Here is a 26,546-nt window from a genome sequence, read left to right as displayed (position 1 = left end):
GAACAATGCTCCAAAAGCATTGACAATTAAAGAATGTGAACTTGAGAATTTACCTTTTTTTAAGCAGATGAAAGCAGCATGAGTCATAACATTTCTTTGTTTTTGTTATAGATCTCATTCTCAACATTCCTGCGTTCAAAGGGAAAAACATTAAATTGTTTAATTAAGATCACATTAACAACCCAACTTAATAATCCTAAATTCACAGTAACCTTGCTCCAACTCATTGTAGTTTTCTTGTCAACTCTGTAAAAAAAATAAATAAAAAATCTTATCCCTCCAATAAAAGTGATACATAGTTTCCCCCATAGTACTTCAATTCCTCTCTTTGCTTAGGTAAGCTAAACAGATGTGGACTTCCCTCAAAGTCCCCCATCAACTCTACGCCCCCTCTCACATAAACTAATCCGAACCATGACTGTGATAGCAGAGTGCCATCTGCTATGCTCGAACGCTCTTTGAGATGGGCAGAGCTCCACATCTGGACTACTGCCTGGCCATCCTGTTTTCTACTTATTATCCTCTCTATATACAGTCCCCACCACTCACTCAGAATGCAACAAGGATTTAAAAGCTCATCAGGCTTTATAGTCTTAATAAATCAGCATCACAGTCAGGGATATACCAGATGTTAATATAATGTAATGTGTGCAGCTATTTAGAAAGAAAATCAAAATTGAGATCTTATAAAATTAAATAATTGATTGTTTTACATTCACATTTACCATGGTTTTTCTTTTATCAGCTTTTGATCAGGGGTTAAAGTGGAGTTTTGTTCAAGATAAAGACTTGCTTCTACGATTAAGATACAATTACAAGTGTGCATATATCTGTTTTTCCTTACCCACTAACTTGAACACTACAGTACAGTGTCACCAAATATTAACATTGTAACAATGTAAATTGAACTGTATTAAATGTAAACAATGAATAGAATTCACTGTTTACAATGAATAAACAAATGTGATGAACTGTATTCATCAAATGTGGTTTTTAGTGATAAATAATAATGGATGTTGGAAAAGGTTGATACATGTTCTGGTTTTATTTTACAACATCAAAGTCAGGTTGCCTCAGAAAAGATCTAAAAACTTACTGATTAAAAACAGGAGATGTTGCGGTTAAACCACTATTAATTGTCAAAAGATTATTCATTTATATTTTGTCACAGATTCCTGTCGAAACATCTTGAAAGATATCATCAAGTTAAATTTGGATTCTCTGCACACGCACATTTAATATTCAATAGAAACAATTTTGCAAAAACAAAAAAAAGTATTTCCAAAGTGTTCTACCAGCTGCCACTATAATAAATGACTTAATAATTTGAAATTAAATGAACACTGATTTCCAACACTTTAGATCTGATGAGTTACAGTTATCATGTGGTGATCAGAGGGCTAACCACTGATGATCTGCACTCAGTGCTGTAAATGAGATATTCAGTTTGGTGCCAGAAATGACAGTCCAGCAAATTAGTTTTAAAACTAACAATCTGTAACTGCTAAGGGATGCCATGTCCAGAAATAATAGACATACCCCTGGAGTAATTAGTATATATCCAGACAAGAGTGCATTGAGAGGTAGTAGATGTTTGCATATAATCATGATAGGCATAAACATCATGTTAAATTAAAGACATTTTTGGACATTTTTTAAATTGAAATGATTATAAAACAAACAACTTTAAAGTTAGAAAACAAGAACGGTGAAAAGAAGTTAGATTTAATAATGGATTTAATCTAATCTACACAGTCATAATTATTCATACAGGCACAGATTTATACACCCACTAATGTTTGGTTAACCCGTTTGGCTCTTAGGAACTTGAACCGAAACCATGTCATTGTTTGAAACCAAAACCAAGTTCTTGGCAAATGCTTTATGTTTCTTATATTCAGAATTTCTAAAGCTCTTTCAAATTGGCTGGTTTTGTGGCAAAAAAATGGAAATGCACAATCAACGGATTTTCAATAGAATTTATGTCAGGGTCAATCCGGAACCTAAATCTTGTCCTGTTCTTTCAATTTCATAACTGTTTTTTATGTGCTTAGGCTTGTTGTTCAGTTAAAACACCTCTCTGTTGTCATGTATCAAAATACCAACTCAAACTCAACCATAAGAGGAATTGGCTAGAGTAATCAGGAACAATCCGAAAATAAACAAGATACAGGTCCCTCATAAACTGAAAAATTCTGAAACACTCGGCTCTCACTTAATAGTGGAGTGACCTATTTTTCAAACTTTGGTCAATTTAAAGCCCCCAAAGCTTAATTAGGTGATGTTACTAATAAAATGGAGTGATTTATTTGTTTGATGTACAAAAAATCTATTGACTCTACTCCATTTTAGCACCATCAAGGATATATTGGAGAAGTCTATTGAGACAGATATTGATTGAGTCATTAATCTGAATTACCACCTCTAGACACACAGAAGATACATGTCCGACAACCAAATGGATGCTTTAGACTTCACTACTTGTAGATCTTCCATCTGCATGCATTCTTCTTTGGTCCGTATATTACTAATATGTACACAGACAATGTAAAGACAAGATTGCAGAAAAAAGACGCATGAGGGAAGGCATTGTTTTATCTATCAACAAACAATAATATAATGGAAAAGGTGGCTTAAAAGGCAGGAGGGATCTGCTGTTTCTATATGGAAAATGCAATAGATAGTTGATTACAATCCCATCAGACCAAAGAGTTTGCCTTGACATTTAGGTTGTAATGAAAGAGGATATTTCAGTAAGTGCAGGTGTGAGCCTTTCTCACTCTTTGTTTTTAGATGTATTTTTTACTTACTTTTTGTGGGTTTTGTGTTTTTCACTAAGCCCAATCCATCTACAAACTCCAAGTGGGTTACATAGACAAGTGTAAAAATTATAATAAATCGCTAGTTAATTTTGCAAATGCTGTTTATTTTCTTCACCTTTACAAAAATTCCTTGCAAAGGTAACAAATGAAAACTAACCACCGAAAACAGATTTTACAGATCCCCGTTTTAAGCATTAAGCATTTCTGAAGCTGAATTCATAAATAACAGAAAATATAAGAATAAACTGAGCAGCATTGCTTTTCAGGTTCATATAGGACAGGAGTGCCCAAATCCAGTCACTGAGAGCTCCACTCCAGCACAGCTGAATTAAATGACTCCTTAGCATATCATTAATTTCTGCACATTTCTGCACGCTGGACTGGACTGGGGATATAAGTAATCTTTATCCACATATATTTACAGTAAAGCCTCTGATTGATTTCTTAAGCCAAGCATCATAACTGCCTGTATTTTACCATGTACAGGTAAAGATGGAAATATGTTTTACTATGTTTTACTGGACGGTAGAAGTGTGTGATACTACATATTTAGGTATCAATCCAATACCAAATAAATGCAGGACCCTTCTGATTTTCATGTTTTTGTGTTTATTCCTTTGAATTATTTTGGTCAAACCTAGGACAGAATTTGGACAAAGTTTACCTACAAATACAAAAATTAGCATTTGAGATCAAACCAAAACCAAATCTTTTTGAGATAGAGTTGAAAAACTGTAAAATAAAATTTCAAGAATGAATCTGAAACTAAAGAGTCGATCATGTATTGATCCATTACTGACACCGACATGGTATTTATATTATCGATATTTTGGATCGATTCGCCCACATCTACTACAATTGAACTGGAAGGCAGTCACTACTTGCACCACATATAAATGTAGTTTTTTGCAAAAAACTTTATTTATGTGGCAAATATTGATTTCATTTGGTCATGAGGGAGTCAGTATATGAGATTAAAAGATCCATTTCATCCTCCCATTTTGTGCTTGCAGCTAACCCGTTCTTCATTCAATTTTAATGTGTTTACCACACCAGATGAATTTCTCCAAACACACATCTGTCAGAGTGATGACAATCACTAACTGATCCCCAGTGGGTGATTGCAGTAACACCCATTCCCCTTCACCACCCTGTTCATATGGGAAATATGTGATATCATTTGGCTTTAAAAAAATTACCAACTTTAGACAGTCAATCATGAGTCATAGAGACATCTAATTTCAGAATGCAAATTTTTAAGAAACTCACTCAGACATAGTTGATAAAAACAGAATAATACAACCACCAAAAAAACTGCATATAATTTTTAAATTAATTCTCCTGTCAACATTAGCTTTACAACAGGCAGTATGCTTTATTTTCTTGGAGAATACATTTTGAGGATAACTGGCTCTGCCAAACCGCCAGACTGTCTCTTTAGATGCAGTGAATGAACACTTTTACGGGGACACGCACTGATGCTCATGACTGCCCACAGCTGTACTGTCCCTGATTCACCTCAAGCATTCTTTGTTTTAAATGACATTTCAAAGGGACAAAGAATTGTGTTTTTTTATGCAAATCTTTACCCCTCTATGTAAAGATCAAAGAATATCAGAATGCAGTTTTCTGATTTGAAATGATAAGCGTAAAAGCATCAAGATCAATGACATTGTAAAAAGCAAAAATGGTACACTTCATTGCATAAGTGCTTAAATCCAGTCTTCAATCACAAGGCAACTGTGGTATGATTTTTTTTTTTTTTCCTTTACCAACATATCTCAATCACATGAATGATATGATGATGAGACAATTCAACCATTTGATTCAGGTGTGTTGGGGCAAGGACACATCCAGAGGTTACAGAATGCTCTTTATTTGAGTCTCTCCTCCTTTGATGGAAACTATAAAGTTGTTAAGTATAGCACTTGATGTATAACTATTGGTAATTGAAGAAATACATTTTTTTGAAAAAGAGTGTCTTCTTTACTTTTGTTTGGTTAAGAAATTGATTTGTTTGGGTGTTTTTCAAAAAAGATCAATCTCAAACTTAAAATAATAAAAACTAACAAAACACTAATACACTAAAGAGATCAATATAAGACTTGTGTGCATTTACTCCTTAGTTCTTTATTTCAAAATCTACATTTTGTGTAATTCTTTCCAGAATTCCCCACTTCTCTAAACACAATTAAATGTTCTGTTTCTGGTTACTCCCACACATTGGGACATTAGCTGTTGGCCCTTTTGATCTTTGAAATTGGACACCAATGCTGCTCATTCATTCAAAGTTTCCTGTCCAGGTGTTGGTTTACTTTCCTTTCTGTCCTGCTTGCTTCCTGCCTTAACAAAAGAAAATAAAAGCACAAATGCTACGGCAGTAACAATTTTCATGGGATTAACTATTTCATTGTTTTACTAATTTATATGTTGGGTTACTTGCAAAATTTAACATTTGAAACCAGATATTTACATACACTGAATATAAAGGCATTTTGATGTTAAATCAGATCAATCTTGTTGTTTCAGGTCAGTTAGAATTACCAAAATTATTTCTGTGTGCTAAATGCCACAATTCAGTAATTTACATACAGAATGATTACTGTCTCTTTTGGCAATGAGGGGAAGCCCAGATGATGAAGTCATGACTTTGGAAAACTTTTATAGGTTAACAAATGCATTTGTTACTTGAAGGCACACATGAGGATATTTTTTAAGACCACACCTGGAACACATTGCTTACGTGTTTGACACAATTGGGAAGTCAAATGAAATCAGCCAAGATATTGTGAAGCTGCACAACTCTGGTTCATCCTTGGCAACAAATTTTGTTTGAACAATTGCATGCAGGCATGCATGATGGGAATGTCTAATCATCGGGGTGTTCAGGAATGACATAGGGGTGTGTGTGTGTGTGTGTGTGTTCACACATGTACTGTCTACAACTGTGTGAAGACAGTATATGTAGACAGATCTTAGACAGATCTAAAGTGTTGGAAATCAGTGTTCATTTAATACTGTGTGTATTCCATTTGGTTGTGTGTGTTCACACATATATTGTTCACACATACAGTATATGTGTGTGTACACACACACATATATGTGTGAACAATTGTTTGTGAAATGTATGTATTTCATTTAGTTGCCAGGTATAGTTAGTTGATGACCAGAGTGAGGCACTCTACAGGGTTGTGCCTCCCTGAATCCCTCACTTTTTCTCTTCCTGCCTCGGCGTCCAAGAGCACGGGCCTCTGGCTGTGTAGCCATGACAACCAAATGAGGTAAATGGTTGCAGGAGAATCCTCATCACGACCACCATCCTCACACATCTCTCTTCAGTGGTGCATGAGCATAGTACGATGATGTCTTTCGTGCATGATAATCCTTATCCACTGTTGTAATTCCTCAGTGGAATCCCAATAAGTGATTCTGTTCTGCAGAGTACTGTTATTTTGCTCAGTGTCAAGCCAACATTGCATCTCCTTAGGGAGACAGTTATTTTTGTCCTTCAGTCTCTTGACTTTAGACTTCTTTGGAAAAGAAGGCTATGATGTTGTGTGGCTTTAATTTTTGTTGTTGCATCTCTCATCAATAAGATAGGGAACATGCTTAGATAATATTTCAAATGCATCCTCTCCATGATAGAAGAAAAATACACAATTATCTGCCATCATATGTGTGCAGCTTTGCACATGGGCGAATCACGGGTAACTACCAAACAGAAAATGGACACAACCAATTGCAAAGCTAGAATGTAATGGCATTGGGTGACAACTTACATTCATTTGTTACACTGTATTGCATCAAATCAGACTAAATCAAGAATATTTACATGAAACTCCAGATACTTGCTGCAATTTCATGTGACATTTTCCTTTCTGAGTGTAATTTTCCAAATATATTACTGCTATTTGCATATTTGCAGAGTGATAAGAATGCTCTGTGAAATGACACACTGTGCTGTGTTTACAGATGAGGGTTATTTATCTGCTGCCTTGACAAGCCAAGTCTGTAAACCCAAGGAAACAAGAGGAAGAAATTCACATGTATTACAGAGTTCTTTTTCAAATTTTCCAACTGCCACTTTATTAAAATTAGCATTTCTACTGTTGTCAAAGACAGGTGAAATGAAACATACTGATGCCTTTTAACTTGCATTGATTTCTGCTGAGGAACATTGTAAACACAACATAAAAATTATCACAAAATGCATTTCTCTCTTTCAGTGCTACATTTAGCCAAATGCTACCTAGATTTTTCATGTATGAACCGTGTAAGTAAATTTTATTTGGAGCAAACACAGATGAAGACAGGATAAAGGATTTTATTACTATCAGTTTTTAACCAAACATCAATATACAGCTACACATACAGTCTGTTTGACAGTGTCTGTTTGACATTTGGAAATGCATTCAGCAGCAACAGTGTCGTCACTCATTTTTCCGTCAAAATAATTTAGATTTTACCCATTCTGACATTTTGTCTGACAAATCACAACAAGAATTTTGGTATTTTATGCAAGACAAGCCACACAATAGCAGCCACCACTGTTTCTGCTTCCCAGGGATGTGCAATGCCAGAAAGTTACAAAGGGGACAAACAATGTTAGTAAATGCTTCATTTTGGAAGCTGTAATAGAAAAATAGACATGAATCTGAAAATTATCCAGTTGGTAACTTAACAGTGCATGCTCTAAAGTACTGATATTGGTAATAAAATAAGTAAGAGAAAGTAAAATGTCATGCTAAAATTTTCATTCTGACAACTAATCTAACATAGTATTTTCAATATACAATAACTACACAGTAGTTGCAAATAATAATGATATGTATAAAAAATTCTCCCTGTGATCCCTTCACATCAGTTTGTGCATCTGGATATAAAAAAGCAGGTTATAATGGATAAATAAATTCAATTAACTCACTTAACTTTAACTTTTTTGAGGGTATGAAAGGAATATCTTTTGCTTGTAATCTTGCTAGGTTTTCCCATTTTCTTCACCTAGGAATTTTTAGTGTTAAAGTGAGGTTATTCAACTGGAACAGCTTAGAGAAACACAGCTCTGGCTATGAGTAACAGTTTGATTTTGATCAAAATGTCACATCTGGTACAATAAACTTGGATCTGACTTTTGTACCACTTGCTTGCAGGGATATATTAATAAGTATAGAAATTTTGGGCCACGTCTCTTTTTTATTAATCTGGCTTAGCTTTGTGTTTTGGTAAGTAATGTACTCAAAGTTAAAACTGGAAGCACTTTTCAATTTTTCTAACTGTCCAAACAATTTAACAGAATGTGACTGCGGAAATGTATGTTCAATTCTGGAAAAAAAAAACCAAAACATTGGATATCCTCTTGACAGACAGGAAGTAGAGGGCCAAGATAAAAACCTTTAATGTAATAAAACAGTGAGGTAATTCAAGCTAATTAGCCTTATCCTTCCCTACTTCCCGATGTTTTGAGTTCTAAGGAATATAATATTATCTCCCAAACTCCTGCAATTCCTTTCCCTGGTTTTTTTTTTTTAATTATTATTTTTTGGTTTCCAAAGGAACACTGCTTTTACATCTGAAAAATTCCCAACGCTGACAAGTCTGTTACACTGATGGACATTTCAGAAGCAGGAGTTAGCAAAAGGTCAGTGTCTATTATTTCTATTCAGAATGGAAAATCAGTGTGTACCATGTTTAGGCAATACATAATATCCATAAATTGAAATTTTACCATACAGTGCCATTGTTGTTAAAATGTGGGACATATATGGCGCATATATGAATACATACATCAACACTACAAGTAGGTTACAACAATTGTTATATGATTTGAGAAATTCTTTGAAAGATTGTACTGTGACTCATATGATTTTGTTAATGCCTATTGAAAAACAACAACAATGAATAAGGCCACATTTATATTTTGTCATTTCTGCAAAATGTGCTATTCACTGCTGCACATTTAGGGTTTGAATTCCTTCTAAAGAGAAAAAAGAATGAGTCTCTTTTTCTACTTGTATTCCCCGCACAGAAATGATCACAATATACCGATGGCTCTTTTTATATCCACTGGTTGACATTCTTTTTGCTACATCTCAGTTTGCTGAATTACAAATGGTTACAAGAACATGAGAAATAATTACATATCAGCTTTTGTGCATTTCAAGTCCTCATTACTGAGGGTTTGAAAACACTTAATGCAAATTCAAGAAAAAACGTGTCCAGGACTCTGCTTTATGAGATATGGAGTGCACCATCATGACTGCAGGACCAGTGGAGAAAGTGTTTAAATGTGACCTTTCCTCCTTATCAGTTGAGCTGTGTCCTATACTCTTGAGAAAGACAACTTGAAAATAGATGTACGGTAAAAATAAATAACACAATGGCAGCTATGTTGAAGATAATCTCAAGACAAACCATTCCCCAAATGACCAATCTTTTGACGGTTATAAAAGAAATAGCCATATGATGCAAATTAAGGTTAAGCACTGCAATGAGTGAAGACTACTGATTTGGTCAAAAGCTCCTTTCAGATCAGACTGTCAGGCTCAAATGTGTTCTACAGGTGTTCTTCATGAACAGCTTAAAGAGTCCAAGTGAAATAAGGTCAAAGGTGACCTGCTGCTGTTTTGTCTATGATCCACCTGAAAAAGTATAGTCACAGAGCCAAGATGAGCATAAGATGAAATGGGGCAGCTATAGAACACTATGATGATCCCCCAGTTTGGATTTAATCTGAGAAATATGTTCAGCATAATCTGGGACAGACACAAATGTGCTAAGCATGATGCACTCTAATTTTGTTTGTATTTGAAGACAGTATTAGGCCAGTTAGCTTGTAACTCACAATCCAATTCAGATATTACTGGGTGTAGGAGAAATGCTCAACACACATATCATGTGCGTTGCTCAAGTAATTGGAGCTGAGTTACACACATAGCCCCATGAGCTCACCAAATCAACTTGTAGGACATAAATGTCAAAGGAAGATAGATGTAAGGGGATCTTTGTGTTTATGTGTTTATCACAGAACTCTGATCTGAAAGATGCTAAAGACTGAGAGGAAGAAATTGTACATCTTTGGAGATGGAAGTTGTTTGAGTACAAAGGGTTTCTACAAAGTGCAAGTTGGTTTCTATTATGAAGCTACTTCTGCCTCTCTATGTCTCTATGTCTCATCCACAACAAAGTCCTCCCATGTCATCTTTCCTCTACTGAAACTTAATCTTTGGCAAAGACAGTATTAGTCTAAATGAGATACCTGCCAAAATTAGGTTTACTGTTTAAAGTGCATCAACAGAGTAAATAAATAGATTCAATTTAATACCATATTTTTGTCATAATTTCCAAGACTATACTGTATGTATTTTAGAAATATCTTTCTCTACATAGTTTACAGTCATGAATCTAATGAACATACTATACTCTTTGTTTTTAGTTTTGATTACATACCATTTACTTTTGTACATAAATTTGTAATTATATAATGAATACTGCTGGAGGTTTGAGAAGACCCACTGTCAACCAAACCCTTCTTGTTAAGCTTTCCGCCTATGATTAATTCAGAAGGAGCAACACTATTGTCCTTCTTCATATCTTGAGAGCAACCTTTAAATATAAGCAAATGAGGCAATCCAGACAGGATACTGTTAAATTATACGATATGCCAGCATATCACATTACAAGCAGTTAAATATTGAGGTCACTTGTCATTATGACATCCTTTTATAAGGGATTTTAGGTCAGTGACGTGTCCTGCTTTATATAGATTAAGTTCCAGTGAATATGATTGTAAAATTCACAAAAGCCTTGAGCTTTCTTTACAGAATTTCAGATTCCTAAGCTGAATGTTCAGCATTAGATTTGGTTTTTTGGTTTTTCTAAGACAAAAATGACAGCTCTACAAGAACATATATCTTATGTGTTAGTAGTCCAGTGAAATCTATTTCTCTTTCGATACAAGTCATAGTCTTGGCCTCATTATTTTCTTCAGAATATTTGACACTGAGCCAAAAACTTTGACTTTTCACAGACAAAAATATGATCCTCATAGAATTTTTGAACACATGGAGTGGTATACTTACAAACCTCATTCCATTGAGATGTAATTTGTTAGATAACATGTATATCCTTATTTTGACTGTAACTGTACCAATCCATGATCCAAGGGTTCTGGAGCTTTACCAAGTAGGAAACAGCACTGACCACACACTTTCTTGAGTGTCCTCAACTAGTTTGGAGAACCAGGAAAAACGTCCTTACAAGTAAACCGTTTTTACTCCTCACTCTCTTCTTCATCTCCCTTGGTGCCTTTACTCCAGCGCTGGAAGCAATGAACAGTTGAAGCCAAAAAGAAGCTGGTCATGATGGCCACCACAGACACAGAGATGCCAGAAAAAATGATGATGAGCAGGTCTGTTAGAGTTAGGGTGGCCTGGCACTCACGAAAGCTGTCCTTTGAAAGCTGTGTCAGAGAAACACGTCTGCCATCCATGGGAAGGGAGCACTCCATGCCTTCCACCCCTGAAACAAAACAGGAAATGGAATCGGATTAGTTCACCAGATATAATGAATGGTGGTCAGTGTGAGTAGGTTTCAGCTCAAGTAGCCAGCAGAAAATAAAAGATCCCTGATTCAGCTTTCTTGCTTGTACAAAATACTTGGATTCTAGTTTGACATTATGAGTTAAAGTTGCTTTGTGTTTACCATATATCCACCCACAGCAAGGCAGCAGGTACACACTTATTCTCACTGGAAGAATGTGATGTGTGGTTGCATACTGTAAAATAAACTGAAAACAGTAATTTCAACAACTACCTAAAGTAGGTAGCTTTAGATCAGCCCAATTTGGGAGCCTGTGGTGTATTACTAACACACTGCTATACTATTAACAACTAAAATTGCTCAGAAAATATGTTATGTTGGTTAGTACATTCCACAGAAATCCACCTGTCTTGACAGTAGTTATGGCTGCTTTCATATCCAGCATGAAACCTGAGGATGTATTAATGAATATTTAGTATTCATTAGACTCAGGATCACAGTTCACCTACTTTGCATCCCTTTTATCCCACAGATTAAAAAATAAAAATAAATTGCACAATGATCGCAGTCAGTTTTACAGTGGATATCCTTCAATTGGTTGCACCGACAACTTTGTTGGCCTTTGAGCGTTAATTAGACATATGTATTTAATGCAGGGCAATAGACTTTAATTGATGCACTCTTAACATTGCAAACACAATGCTCTATGCAGCATAGAGAAGACTTTTGGCAATGCATTGTACTATAAGAAACACTGCTGTAGTTATGTGGGCAGATATAAAGGCTTGCAATGTGGGTGGCTACTTTTCACTGTTGCTGGGCATGCAAATAGATAAAATTTCTAAAACAACATATATTCCCCTTAAAGCATTTCATTTTTTATAATAACACGAGCAATTCTTTACAGAAGTTTTCATTCAGTCACCTACAATCCTTAATTTCATTAACAGTTCCTGTTACTATTTAGCATCAAATATATAAATGTATCGATGAAGTGAGAACCTAATAAGACAAAAAAGCACAGCAAAAATCAGAGAATGAAATAAGCAGCTTGTGCAATCTGTAAAGCTTAGTAAATGTACATTCAACACCTAAATGTTGCGACAATGGAAAAAGACAATGGAAATTTGTGATATCATGGAATTGGTTTTCATGGTCCTCTGATTAACTTGCTACACTATTAATAAGGTTTGTAACTGAACTCTTTAGGAGCTTGATAAAAGTTGGTGACACTAATCCTCTAATACAAAATAGATTCTTACATCTCATCTGACATTCACTTAGTAGAGAACAGGAACCATTATGCACCCATAATTGCAGGAGGGGGATATGGTGACACTTCTTGTATATTTCATAAACTGTTGTTTACATATGCTGTATAAATACACAACCTTTTTTTTCTGTGTCGGATATCAAAGCAGATAAAATCTTTCTGATGTTGGAATTGTTAGATTTAGAGCTACTTTTACATACTGTATATAGCTGTTAAGAAAATAATAATGTGTTAGAAATTTTTCTAGACAATGTATTTTTTTGGCTTCCTTCAGATCCACAAGCTTGTATGCATTTCTTTAGTATTTGGTATAATTGCCTTTTAGACTGTATAACTAGGGATAACCAACTTTTTGATTTAATTTGAACAATTTGTCTGTCAGAATACCACATCTTGATCAGGCATTTTTGTCTACAATATCTTCCAAAAGTACAAATCAATCAGATTGTGAGCACATCTCTTAATCACAACCCTCTTCAAGAGTCACCACTTATTAACATTAATAAATTTAGTTGTGGATTCTAACCCAATGCAAATCTTTAATTAGGATGCAAGTTTGGTCTTAATGGAATGTTGAAAAATAAAATTCATCCTTATTTTTAATTTTGAGCAGACACCAAAATTAACATTACACAATACTAAAACAGATTTTGGACTGACTAGCAGATTAGAGAATAATCCAACAGCTGTGGTTCTTTGCAATTGTGACCTTCTGAAGCAAAGACTATAATGACAGTGTCTCATAATTACAAGCTGTCATGAGGATATTCAGATTAGGGCTGTTGTAAACGAATATTTTCGTAATCAAGAAATCTATCGGTTATTCTTATGATTAATCGAGTAATCGGATAAAAAAAGAGATAAAATAAAGCATTGGTAAATCTAACTTAACAGCAGTATTACTAACAGATATCAACATCAGTCCAATTTTTCACATTTGAGCATCCCTAACAATAACTTTTCTGTAGTTTAGAAAATAACAATAATAGCTCACTCTAAGTTAACCTGAGGAAAAGTAATGCAAAAATCTGAAATTATATTCAATTTAATAATAAAGAGGCAGACTCACAAATATAAAAAATAACTTATGAAAAAATGTCTATGCTCCAGCTTTTGGTTAATCTTCAGTCAGTTTAATAGATTAACTCTCACCTTGCCCAGACATTTATAGCTTTGTGTTCATATTGGCAACTGGATTTGACACGGTCTGCATTTGTCACACATAGAAACACATCTATCAGCTATGTAATGCCACCATGTGCTTCGCCACCCATTTGTTGTGACCGGGATGATATGAAATTTATTTTCCGGATGGTCATAAAGCTACGCATCTAAAGCACAGCTGCCCGCAGTGTTCGGTCTATTCGCTCACCTATATAAATAATACCGCCATGCTCCCCCGTCGTTCACTCTGAACACCAGGCCACCAGGCAGCAGCCCAAGGAGGAGAAAAGCTACTCCAAACATTGCTCCTGTCATTTTAAGGATGCTTATTGGTCCCCAGAAAAACAACAAAGACCAAGACATTATCATGAATCAATAAAATCCTCCCAGGTTGAACTTGAAAATTGGACATTACGCTGCTAACACTTAGCTTTCGTCAACAACTCAGGCAGAAGTGAGAGCGCTGCGCATAGCAAATAACAACCCTGCCGGAACACAGTGTATTAAATGATAACACATAACATAACAAAGCTTTGAGGCAGATACATTTTTCTTGAGGAATTTTAATAATCGAGGTACTCGAATCACTTGAGGAATCGTTTCAGCCCTAAATTGTAGTCAATTTAGTCCCTTTTGAGAAATATAGCAAACTGACTACTTTACAAATATTTCCTGACTTGGCAGTATAGGTCTAAATCCAAATGTATGCCTGGAGATATTAGTTTTACATAATAAAGTTAGAGGAATTCTTTTAACAGAAGCTAAGAAACAGCTATTAAGGTGTTAATTAAGTAGACCCTCAAAATTTCCAAGAAAACTGAACACAACCACAGATTACCATGAAGGTCACCTACTTCATTGCTCACTAGAATTACTTTATTGCTCATCAGAATTATCCAACACCCCAGATTGGATATTTCAGAATTTTAAGAGGATTTTAGTGTCAAAACAACTGAAAGGCTTTTAGAAGATTATTGCAAAATGTGAGTGCATCTAACATGGACAAAAGAACAAAGAAAGAAAAACTAACTAAATAAAAAAAATAACATTCCTACAGATTAAGGCACTTTCCCTTAGAGCTCATCTTATTTGTTCAACACCTTAGAAAATTAGTGGCTGTCACACTACAGCAGCAAAATCTCAATGAAAAATAAACAGAGCCAAAGCAGAAAGTGAAACCCAACTTTGGACACCATTAAGCAGCTCATATATCTCTCTATCTCAGGAAAACAAAAACAAGGTTGACATACAACCAATAAAGCTACTTTGCCATAGGGCAGAAGACATTGTGTGGGAGCCTACACACTGAAGGAGAGAAATTTCTCTGGTGAAAACATGTTGTATTCATTACTATCTTCAGAATGCAAGCACTATAATTAGTTACACATTAAAAAGGGTAAGAATATTGTGCATTTAGCTGTTTGTGAAGAAAATGCTTCTCATTGATTATTGAGAATGGCACAAATAAGTCTCAACATTGCATACTTTACTAATATTTGAATTAAAGACGTTTTTCTTCTTCAATACATGTTGGGTTTGACGTTTTACATTTCTTTCTGTCTTCTCTCTCTTTATGGTCAGTCATAAATGTTTTCTCCAAAACAATTTAGATTCTATGTGTAGCTTGTTTTTGTCAAAATATGTTAAATTATTTACATTTTACTCATAAATTATAAACATTTCTATAAAAATAAAAGGCAAATAAGTGAATCAGAGCCAACAGACAAGCTGTTTGTATAGCTTGCAAAGTTATTGTATCTGTTTTCCTTAATTTGCCAAAATTGAAGGTGAAATATTATGGCTAGAATCTATGCAATCTGTCCATGTTTGATTTTCTTTTCATGGACCATATAAAATTATACTAAATTACTAGCTATCATGGTCTAGCTATCATGGTCTCAACCACTTTTGATTAAAACTAACTTTGACACACATATTTCCTTTTTAATCAGAGGAAATGCACAGACTGAGTGAACACAAATGTACTTAAAATCTAAATCTACCAAGGATATGAATCATATGTTGAATTGAACATGTAAATCCTATGTCAGCTGTCTTGCTTTTGCTTTCATGCTTATTTTATGTACATTTCCTAACTCTGGTTATGGAAGTCAAAAATAACCATGATGGGTTTAAGGACTTAACACAGTTGAAAGAAAAAAATTTTCAAATTGATGATATACTGTCTACTCTTTAAGTTTTTTTTAACTATGTAATATGCTAACAGTTTATAAACTACTCCTGAAATATGTGATATGACAAGTATTAAGACTCTACGGCAGGCAACTGTTCAGTGATGTAATACAAATCACGCCCTTACACTCTCAAGTTTGTCTGCCCACACAGATATGTTTCAGTCTTGGCAGGAACAGTTGATAGATTACATTTAGGATTACAGCCAGTCAACAGGATAGGCTATCTCCTGTCTCCGTCGTGATTGATCTACCTTGCTGCCTAGTTTCACATCCCTCCCTTTAACACCACTCTATCTCTCCAGATTGATCTCTGAACAAATCAATTAACAGTGGTCAGACATTCATGTAGTTGAGTTTACATTTAGAACACTTGAAACATAAGTGTCTAGGGACCTTTCTAATAATCCAACCATTCAGCTATGATACTGGATTTAATCTCTTGGACTTATGGGTAAATGTCAATAAATGTAAATCATTCATACATGATTGGAGTCACAAGGAAAAGTTCTTCAGTTCTAAAAAAAAAATCTAATACCTAATTGTAAAAAATGTGAGGTTCATTCAAGTTAGAAAAAAATGGATGGTAACAGAGTGAGTAATATTTGCAAAGCATGCACAAAGAGAGAAGCATTGCTGCGACTCGGGGAAATGAGTGAATTATTCATAAGGGAACGCCGTCTGTGGAAAGATTCAGCAACCTTACACCAGGCATACACAAATTTAGTTACCATTAAGCCACAAAGCATGCTGACTGCTGCAAACAGAAGAGATATTTAAAAGATCCAAAAATGGCTTTTTTTTTTTTATTTTCAAATAACATAATTCATTCTGATCATAAATACAAATGTTAAAAATCCCTTGAATTTTTAACACATGATAAGGAAAACTAAAATAATGTTCAAACAGGTTTCCACAGGCATCCGTGGAAATAATGTGTTTTACTTCTGAAACTGGCAGATTATCCTCCTCTGCTTTTCAACATGTACCACATGATGCTATCACATTTTGTAAATCTGTCCACCTTTTTCCCACTCAGCTCTCCCTTGCCAGCACCATCTCTCACATCCAAACTTTAAATAAACATTAAATTAGGCCAAGATAAAACAAGCTGTCAGGTTGTGTTAATAGAACAGATATTTTCACATCATATACCCATGGGTGGTAAAGATAGCCAGAGATGTTGCATTGAGCTTTGCAGCTTAATGTTTGTGCTATGTAGAACTGGTCAATGACACCATATTTTCAGAGCTGTTTGTGCAGTGTGATAACAGGTCTCAAAGGAGCAACTCAATAGGCTGTGAAGGAAAATTCAGGCTTTGACCACAGTAGTCATTTGAACTGCTACTTTACAGAGAAACTGGTCAGGTCATGACTAGTGTTGATAGCAACACCATGATGGGCCTGAGTCCCAATATGCCATCTCCCAAGAGAAATTGGCCTGCCCTGCCCTGTAGGCAGCTGTAGCTCCAATTACCCTGGCCAATGTGCTGTAGAACTGTGTCAGTCTGAATTATATATGGCCTTTGTTCATCCTTAACCCAAGAGCACCGGAGACAGCAGTGGATCATGCTTACACTCAATCTTCCACTGAAACATTTATGAACCTGATTGGTGGCTAAAAGAAACTTTTACATGGTGACCCAGTAAGAAATACAAAAAAGATTAATTGACTTGTGAGTCAACTTTAAATAAAGAATTAGTTACATCCACTGCTACACTAGAGACAATCCGAAGTTATTTAAAAATGAACAGCATTTTTGCTTATAATTTGAAATTCTAAAATTTCAACTATCTTTCAGCCACCTATCATTCTGACATGCGGTGACACAAACAGAAAAGGATGCTGTGCTGTGAAGTTAAAATCACGAGGGAAATCAAGAAGTGAAAAATGAATTGGGAATTGGATTTACTGTAGACTCTGCAGATGCTTTATTCTGCAGGCACTTATAGAGAATGCTGCAACATTTTTTGTCCTATAGAGAGGAATGTCTATAGATTAATTTCTGTATATTATTTGGATTCTATACATACAATTTAGAGATTTTGAAATGCTGACATTAACAGCTCAGAGGAAGCTGTACAAGAAGGCCAGCTGTATGCCCGGATGCTCCCTTGACTCAGTTCAGGTGGTGGGAGACAGAAGGACTCTGGCTAAAATAACATGACTGATGGACAATGTTTCCCACCCCATGTGTGAAGCTGTTGCTGATCTGGAGACTTTCTTCAGTGACAGTGTACTGCACTGTAGGTGCACAAAGGAGTGTTAGAGAAGATTCTTCCTCCCAGTAGCTGTTAGAATGTATATTCATGACTGCTCCCAACAAAAGCAATATGTGTTTACATCCATTCTGGGATTTGCATAATCATTAGCAATATTTTACTCATTACTAATATTCATTAGATTGTTTACTGTACTGTAAATGATCTGTTTTCTTCGTAATGCTTAACATGCATGCACTTTAAGTACATTTGAAAAACAAGTCATCCTACTCAGTTGCATATCCCTTGGATCCAAATACGCCATTTCTGATCACTGTCTTTATGCAATAATTCTGTACAACTTATATACTGTATATACACACACTACATGTAGGTGTGTGCATGTGTGTGTGCATGATGCTGCTGTTGCACCTGAATGTCCACTCCGTTGGACATTAAAGACTATTTCTATTATATTCTATATTTGACAGTGTCCAGTTTCAATAAAGTACTAAAGTGTTTCTACTTTCTCCTCATGAAGGCTTGGGAGTCATTTTAACTATTTGCTTATATCTCAACTTACATACCCAGAAATCACTATGTTGTCCAGATCTCCTTCCATTTCATGTCCTTTAATATACCCCCTTCTGCTTATGTTTTGAATAATTTCAGATCAGAATTCTCTTGGTAAGTATGTATTTTTTAATAAATTCTAAAAATAAATATTGATACAAAATTCTAAAATAAGGGAAAATGTCAGAAAGTGCCGCAGCCTCTTAATGAGACAGAGGCCCAATTTCAAGGTGGGCAGTATCGTCAGCTACAGTAAATAACGGGGGTATAATATATTTTCCAGGTATATGGAGCCATTTTGTAGCACAATCAAGTAACTATGCTACCTTCAGTTGTTATGAATATGTTGTATATATCAAAAAACACTTCCACTTCACATCATAACCACATCCTATGCCTTGAAATTAGCCTGTTTCTTTAAGCACGTCATCACAACAATGCTTCTCCATATTGCCCATTGGCGCCGTATACAACCATTCACAGGAGTTTTGTAATTTGTATGATAAGCTCAGCAAACTCAGCAGTTTCACCAGGTATTTGCTAATTGCTGTTGCTGTTATTTTGGTGGAGCTGTGTGGAGGAGACGCAGGGGAGGGACGATTGATGGGGTGGGTCCTCAGCTGGGGACAGATGCAGGCATTAAGCAATCCCCTTATGGCTGCCATGTGAGATTTGAGGATTCTTCAACCATGCATGAATGAGTCAAAGCAATGTTCCAGTTGTGCTTTTTATGAATAAATAAAATTATGACATATTTAGCTCAAAAAGGTTGATGTAACTTATACCCCGCCCCTTCCCTTTAATAACACCTCTACAGTAGTGATTAAAGCAAATTGCACAGGAAAGACTTTGAAATGGTCTAAAAATGCCCTGTAGCATTAGCCATGACATAAGTAGAGATTAAATAAATAGACACAGACTGCAGTGGTTAAAATATTCCCCAAGCTTTTATTCAAGGGAAGACCCTTGAATAAAAGCTTGTGAAACTGAAGGTTGCTGTTTACTCATTTTATTGCCCCACAGTGTTCAAACATTAAATTGAACTCCTACATGACAACCAGTTATTTTTATGCAAGTCAAAGGAGACTATCATAACCATTTAGTCAAATGCTGTCAAGGTACTGCATTATTCTTTACTATCTTTACATGAAGTAATGTTTTTTTCATGAGAGTTAAGTGATAGATTTCAAGTCAGAGTCAAATGTAGAATCCTTAGAGCACAAGTAAGGACTAGATCTCTGTTTTCCACACTGCAAAATTAAATCTAAACTAAAATGTAAAGTGGAAAACTCTAGTATCCTGGAGAAATGGTAAAGAAAGAACCAAGAGTAATAGTCATGACTTTAAAAGCTTATCCTATCATGTTAAATCTTGCCCATGTATTAGCTTTTAAGTTCCTGATATAAAGTGTCAGCCCTGAGAAGCTCACTAGTCACTCATACATGTGCACAGCTGTATCACGTTGTTCGGAGTCTTATCAGGTACACACCTGATAATACACTTAAACGTTATTAATTTTGCAACTTCAGATACTTTAAGGAGTCATTTCAAAGACCCATTAATGCTGGATATGAAATGTTTGTTAGAAAAAATATTCAGTGTCAAAATGAGTTAATTCTGTCTGCTGGTAAATAACATTTCAGCTGTTGGCTTATATAGACCACATATTTGTTTTTGTTTTTTAAAATATGTCATGGTGCAAAAATAAAAAAAACTCTACTCATACACAAGATTTCCAAGATTTTGTAGAACTAGATTATATGTTGCTAACGTCCATCAACTGATGACGGTTGTTAGAGAGGCAACGCATACTGCAAAGCCTATCAAATCAAGCTCATTCACTAATGAGTATCCATCTGTGATTGTATAATCATGTCTCTTATGTTTGTTTTTGTTTTTTCTCTGAGAATAGGTCATACTATTTTCCCAATGTTAAGAGCTCCGTCATTATGTTTATTGGGTCTGGCAGCATGAGGACTGAATGTGTGAGCAAATTTTCCTACCTGAGGTGGCAAAGGAAAAAAAGATTTGAGTGCAGAGTAAGGGCAGAATCAATAGCACAGAACACCATGGCCTATATGTATGTAAGTAGTTTAATTTTGTAGGTTGTCAGCAGTTTACAAGACCTGAAAAGTACCAAACCAGTTTTCAGATTGAGCACAAAAGCATTCAGTGAGAATATAGTTAACTTTCAGCCAATTTGATCTTGCAGACAGAATACAGATCTTTATGACAGAGTAATATGCTTGATGAAATGCTTATATAGTTTTGTGGAACTTTAAAAGGCGAATCAATTTAAAAATTCTTCCCATCTTTTACTTTGTAACTTTAACTGATTCCTGCAATTATTTTCCACATTTAAAAACACACTGCTTTACCATTCCTTAGATTATTTGGCTCGTGAGTAATCAGACTTCATATGAAAGCAGATCTTTTTGAAACAAAACTGACAGTTTCCCCAACATCATCATATATTTTCAGTGTATTTTATCACAATGGCTTTGTTAAATCATTAAAATGTACATTTAGCTTAAATGAACATCTAGCTTAAATGTACATTTTAAGCAAAAAAAAAAAAAAAAATCAATGTTATCACAAATCTGTAATCTGAAGTGAAAATTATCACCCTTAGTACAAGTCACGTGTGGCTCAGCTGTCAGATCTGTTTATTTTTGCTTCTTTGCTCCCACATCCTACCCTGCTCTCATGAGATAAGTCCTGTCTATAACAATTGCAAGGAAATAATCTGCGTTCTAAAAAAGATTTAACTCCCGAATAATATTTGTAACAGAACACAAACACATACCATACTATCGGAAATAAATGGATCTATAATTAATATAGTACAAGATAGGACGATTTCATATCATTTTCATCATGGAAAAAACTGGCAGCCCCTTTTTAATACAGACGCCCTGGCTGTTAAAACCAGTCAACCTTGTTTAGAGGATTTTACCTAAAAGGCTATTAATATTTTATGTTCCTCTGGAACAAGCATGCACACATTGAGGCTGCTTTGTAAAACCACCAAAATGTCCATCCGGTTATGTAACGTAGCTCTCACGGCTAAATTACATTGGTGGATGGAGTCTGTCAGCCTAAAAATCCACAAGGATAAAGCAATATACACATGATGTGAAAAATTGTCTTTATTTTCTCTGTAGAAAAATAAAATCTTTGTGTTTTCCTACTCTTAAATTCCAGCATGCATGAAAATGTGAGATAATAAAGCATTTTTAAAAAAAAAAACAAACAAATTGTTTGATCTCGTGAACGTGCAATATTGAGGTCAGTGCTTGGTTCGCATGAATGCTTAAATCCTAAACCACATGAGTTTCTTTTAAACCATCTCCATAGAAAATATTACATAATTTTAAACACTATTAAATTTCATAAAGTAAAACATAACTGTCACTGTGAAAAACAAGTGCTATTGTCTCATGTTACGCACTGAGTCTCCCACATCAAGGGCTGTGGGGGTGGAGGAAAAAAAAGAGACAAAATTAGAACAAGGGAGGGGGAGGGGGTTTCCTCTTCCACTGGGAAAATAAATAAAGAAACAAATAGACCAGGGAAGTGTGATGGCGTTGGATTTACCATGTACCAATGAATGTTTCACTCAGATTTACGTTATCTGACTAATGCACAGTAACAAAGAGCTGTTTCTAAAATGACATTACTTACCATTTGGAAGCTTGTGATGATTTTCCATCAACCATTCAAACAGGTTGGTGAAGTTGCAGTTGCAAACCCAAGGATTGCCCTCTAGTCTCACCACCCGCAAGGAGGGCAACTGACTCAGGGCTCCCACCTTTAGGGTAGATAGTGCATTACGTTCCAGTTCAAGTTCTCTCAGAGAGGTGAGGCCCAGAAAAGCGTCCTCACTCACCATGCTCAAATATGGGTTGTTTCCCAGTCGCAGTTTGATCAAGCTCCGGGATTCCCCAAAAGTCCCCTTTGGGATTTCAGTCAGATTGTTGCTACCTAGGTCAAGGAAGACCAACCTGGAGGAAGTGCTTAGAGTCCCAGGTTCTATGTAAGAGAGGGAATTGTTCCGGAGGTCCAAGTAGACCAAGTCACTGTACAGAACCAGAAAATCCGAAGGGATGCGGGGTATCCAGTTGTCGGCCAGCAGAAGCCTCCGAACATCCAAAGGGATCTCTTCAGGAAGACGGGTTAACCCCCGGCCACTACAGTCCACAGTGTGAGGATCTGGGCACAGGCAGGTTGCTGGGCAGTTTTCGCCCCAGGTCCAAAAGACAGAGGACAGCAAAACGAGGATAGGTTGAAGCCAGTGGACCCATGGCAACATGGTCGAGAGGGTCAAATGAATTAGGAGAGAGGAGGTTTAGGTTAAGGACAAAAGGGAGAAAATGGATGGGGGTTGAGAACAAAAACGTGGGGGTCAGAGGGCAGAAGATTGGGAGAAGGGAGGGGAAGGGATGAGTGAAGGGGGTGGAAGAGATCAATCCTCTTGAATGAGCATCTTGATGTTATGGAGAGAGATACCTGACAGAGCTTAGGAATTGTGTGACGGCAGAACAGCAGAGGAAAACTCTTTTCTAGGAGATCACGTAACAAGCTGCTAAGATAGAACAGCAGTCTATCTGTTTTATATGTGCAACGAGAACCTGACAGTAACCAGTAAGAATAACGAAAGATAACACAGAGGGTAATGTAGCTCAGAAGCGGTAAATTAACACGAGCAAGCTGGGAGAGAAGAGAAGTAAGGGAAACAGACAAGGGAGAGGGGGGTTGAGGAGAAAGCTGTGTCCGCCACACTACCCCACAGTTCGTCTGGCAGCAGTGATAGACAAAGACAATGAGTACTGTGACAAAAAATGATATATGGAACAGTAATTCAAGCATGACAAGCAAAGAGTTGCATTCCTGCATTCGTCCATTAGTCCAAAGTCTTTGTGCAGAAAAGCCAAACGGTGTGAAAAAAACAGAGCTCACGGAGCATCGCTCAAATGTGTGGTGATATTGCCCCCGCTCGCCCTTAATTCTCTCTCTCTATCTCCGAGTGCCCTGCAACATGCTGTAAAAACAAAGCCAGGCTCAGTGCTTTTCTCTCCAGCACCATTTCTAAGCTGTTTGAGAGACAATCCAAATGCCCAGGCAGGAGCCTTGTGGATGTAGGATGAAGTGCTGAGCTGCACACAGCCATGCCAATCCAATGTCTGCCTCCGAATCTACCACGGTTTATCTCATTCCCTCTCCTTTTTCCAGGGGGGCGTGTCTGATTCATCAAGTCACTGTCAACATGTGATGTCACTTCCTATCGTGAGAAGAAATTATTGGTCGTATTTCAGAATCAATAAAAGGCAAGAAAAGCTGTGTTTGTAAGATAGCGTTAGATTCTAAAATATATTATCAGCTGTTTGTCTTTAAAATAATATTTACAAATATGTATGCATTATTATTAATAATAATAAAAAATACCACTCTATTTTCATAAATAAAAAAATATCTTTAGGAAAAAAAGACTACTATCTGTCATGATGTGTTTCGATTTTTTCCGATATTCCATTTTTATCCTATCAGCCATTTCCTCAGTTCAAATTCAGCTACTTTCCTTCCCTCACAGCTGCTCCCAGTTTCTAATGAACCACCTGCTCCTGGTTTAGCAATTAACTTTCCCACTAATATCCTTCAATCAGACAGCTTTTAATCAGATCCTCACAATGTAATTTTGTTTTTACTTAGAATTTGCTTTTTATAAATTTTTCCCCCCCACATTTTTTAAGTAAACCACTGACTTTCACCAGCTTGCTTCATTTTAAATCCTGCAATTTACTATTTTATGACTATTTCAAAGTGGTCTGCACTTTTTATAGAAAATATGGCAGTACCATAATATGGATTTGAGCGTTATGGCAGTTTCAGGTTGTTTTTTAAAATGTATTTACTTACTTACTATACTCTAGCTTCCTCCCTACATTTGAGTCCATACAAACAAGCAAATATGATACTAACTATGCCAACTTGTATCATCAATAATATCTGATTCTTGGCTAAAATATAATTTTGTTGTAATATAGACCTCACAATGCTTTACTAACAGCTCAAAAAGAGATTGTTTCTACACAAACAACAAACCCTGAAGATTTTTTTTTTTAGAAATTTCCATGCTTGCCTTAAACCTTTCTCTTTATTTCATGACATTTTCTTATGTAGTCCTTTTTTACCTTTTATTCAGCAGTTGTAACTTCTTCGTTCAGAATCAGGCCTATTGGCCAAGTTTGTGAGCGCAAACAAAAGTTTGACTTCAGTTTCACATACTCACAGCACACAGGCATTAGGCATAAGTATATAAACTTCAAAGTAAATGAAACATAACAAGAAAGAATATGTATCTATTTACACCTGATATTTGTTCTGAAAATTTTTTAAAGGATCAGTTTAGCAGGGCACTGTTGCCTTGTTTTTTTTCTTTTTACTGCATTTGTTCCCATCTTTAATTATGTTTTTATTCACAGAAATTGTGTATCTACCCGCCATCATAATGGTTCTTATTCTTATCTAATCCGTTTGTCTACATAACCTGTATGTAGACACCCCTAACAAGAGCTAGCCACCAAAGTAGGGCATTGCTTTCACATGAATCCACTTCTGAATGACATAATATGCACAATTTATGGCATTCAGTTTGTGCTGCTTTCAGATTCATTTGTTCATGTCATTTTTGCCACTGTAGATTGCACTAAGTGACTAATGCTTGAACCTGTATTAGTCATTCACTTGTAGTAGGGCTTTTTTAAATTCATTGTTGTAATATTACTTTACAACTGCAAGGACACAACTACAGAGTAGACTTTCCTTGGGGGCAAAAAAACAGTTGGCACATATAAAGCCAAGTAACACATTGTTAGTATTCTGTTCCTGTCAACTATTGAGTTGTTCCTTCGTCATTCCAGATTGGACTTGAGATAATTAATGAAACTAGAAACTGACTTGAGTGAGTAAAACATTTTTCCTAATATGCTGATGAATGTGCTGATGAATAATATGCTGATGAATTCCTAATACGCCACTGTGGGCTGCACAGTGGCGCAGTTGGTAGCACTGTTGCCTTGCAGCAAGAAGGTCCTGGGTTCGATTCCTGGCCGGGGTCTTTCTGCATGGAGTTTGCATGTTCTCCCTGTGCATGCGTGGGTTCTCTCCGGGTACTCCGGCTTCCTCCCACAGTCCAAAAACATGACTGTTAGGTTAATTGGTCTATCTAAATTCTCCCTAGGGGTGTGTGTTGTGTGTGAATGGTTGTTTGTCCTGTATGTCTCTGTGTTGCCCTGCGACAGACTGGCAACCTGTCCAGGGTGTACCCCGCCTCCCGCCTGGAACGTAGCTGGAGATAGGCACCAGCAACCCTCCCGACCCCATTAGGGACAAGGGTGAACAGAAAATGGATGGATGGATGGATGGATGCTGATGAATCCATTAACTTATGCTGTTGAATTATGTGGTCCAGCAGATGTCCACATTCACCCTGTGGAACAAAGTTTGATGGGTTAATGTATACATAGGCAAGTCACCTACAACTGCTATCTCTACTACATATGAATATGAAATGCAGAGCTACAGTTTCAGGTCTGATTATTGGTTGCAAAATCTGTCCAAATAGTCACACCAGCAATGTCCATTACATTTGGTGATCTATTAAAAAACACACTGCAAATGTAATGCTTAAAGAAACTGAGATTTAAAAAAATATATACAGTATTTTTAATGTGATGTGCTCTAGAGCTGCATTTGCAATTTCATTAATCAACCCTCTCTATC

At 36.1% G+C, this 26,546-nt stretch overlaps 1 protein-coding gene across 1 annotated transcript; it reads right to left on the bottom strand.

Annotated features, from left to right (window-relative positions):
* Positions 1-6,879: 6,879 nt before the first annotated feature.
* lrrc38b (leucine rich repeat containing 38b) lies at positions 6,880-23,992 on the bottom strand. Its single transcript, XM_028003472.1, has 2 exons — positions 22,449-23,992; positions 6,880-11,339 (listed from the first exon to the last, which is right to left on the bottom strand). Exons 1-2 carry the CDS (start codon positions 23,074-23,076, stop codon positions 11,092-11,094), a joined length of 876 nt encoding a protein of 291 aa, XP_027859273.1. The 5' UTR covers positions 23,077-23,992; the 3' UTR covers positions 6,880-11,091.
* Between the last annotated feature and the right edge of the window lie 2,554 nt (positions 23,993-26,546).

The sequence above is a fragment of the Xiphophorus couchianus genome, chromosome 20, assembly GCF_001444195.1.
Source record: "Xiphophorus couchianus chromosome 20, X_couchianus-1.0, whole genome shotgun sequence".
Classification (NCBI taxonomy): Eukaryota; Metazoa; Chordata; class Actinopteri; order Cyprinodontiformes; family Poeciliidae; genus Xiphophorus; species Xiphophorus couchianus.
This window is presented reverse-complemented; position numbering and strand designations above follow the sequence as displayed.

What these genes read in the sequence shown, in the direction of transcription:
- lrrc38b (XM_028003472.1), bottom strand. Translation starts at nt 23,076, where the DNA reads ATGTTGCCATGGGTCCACTGGCTTCAACCTATCCTCGTTTTGCTGTCC. An exon ending in TCATCACAAGCTTCCAAATG is followed by an intron (nt 11,340 to 22,448) that starts GTAAGTAATGTC and finishes GTTTTGTTTCAG; the next exon opens with GGGTGGAAGGCATGGAGTGC.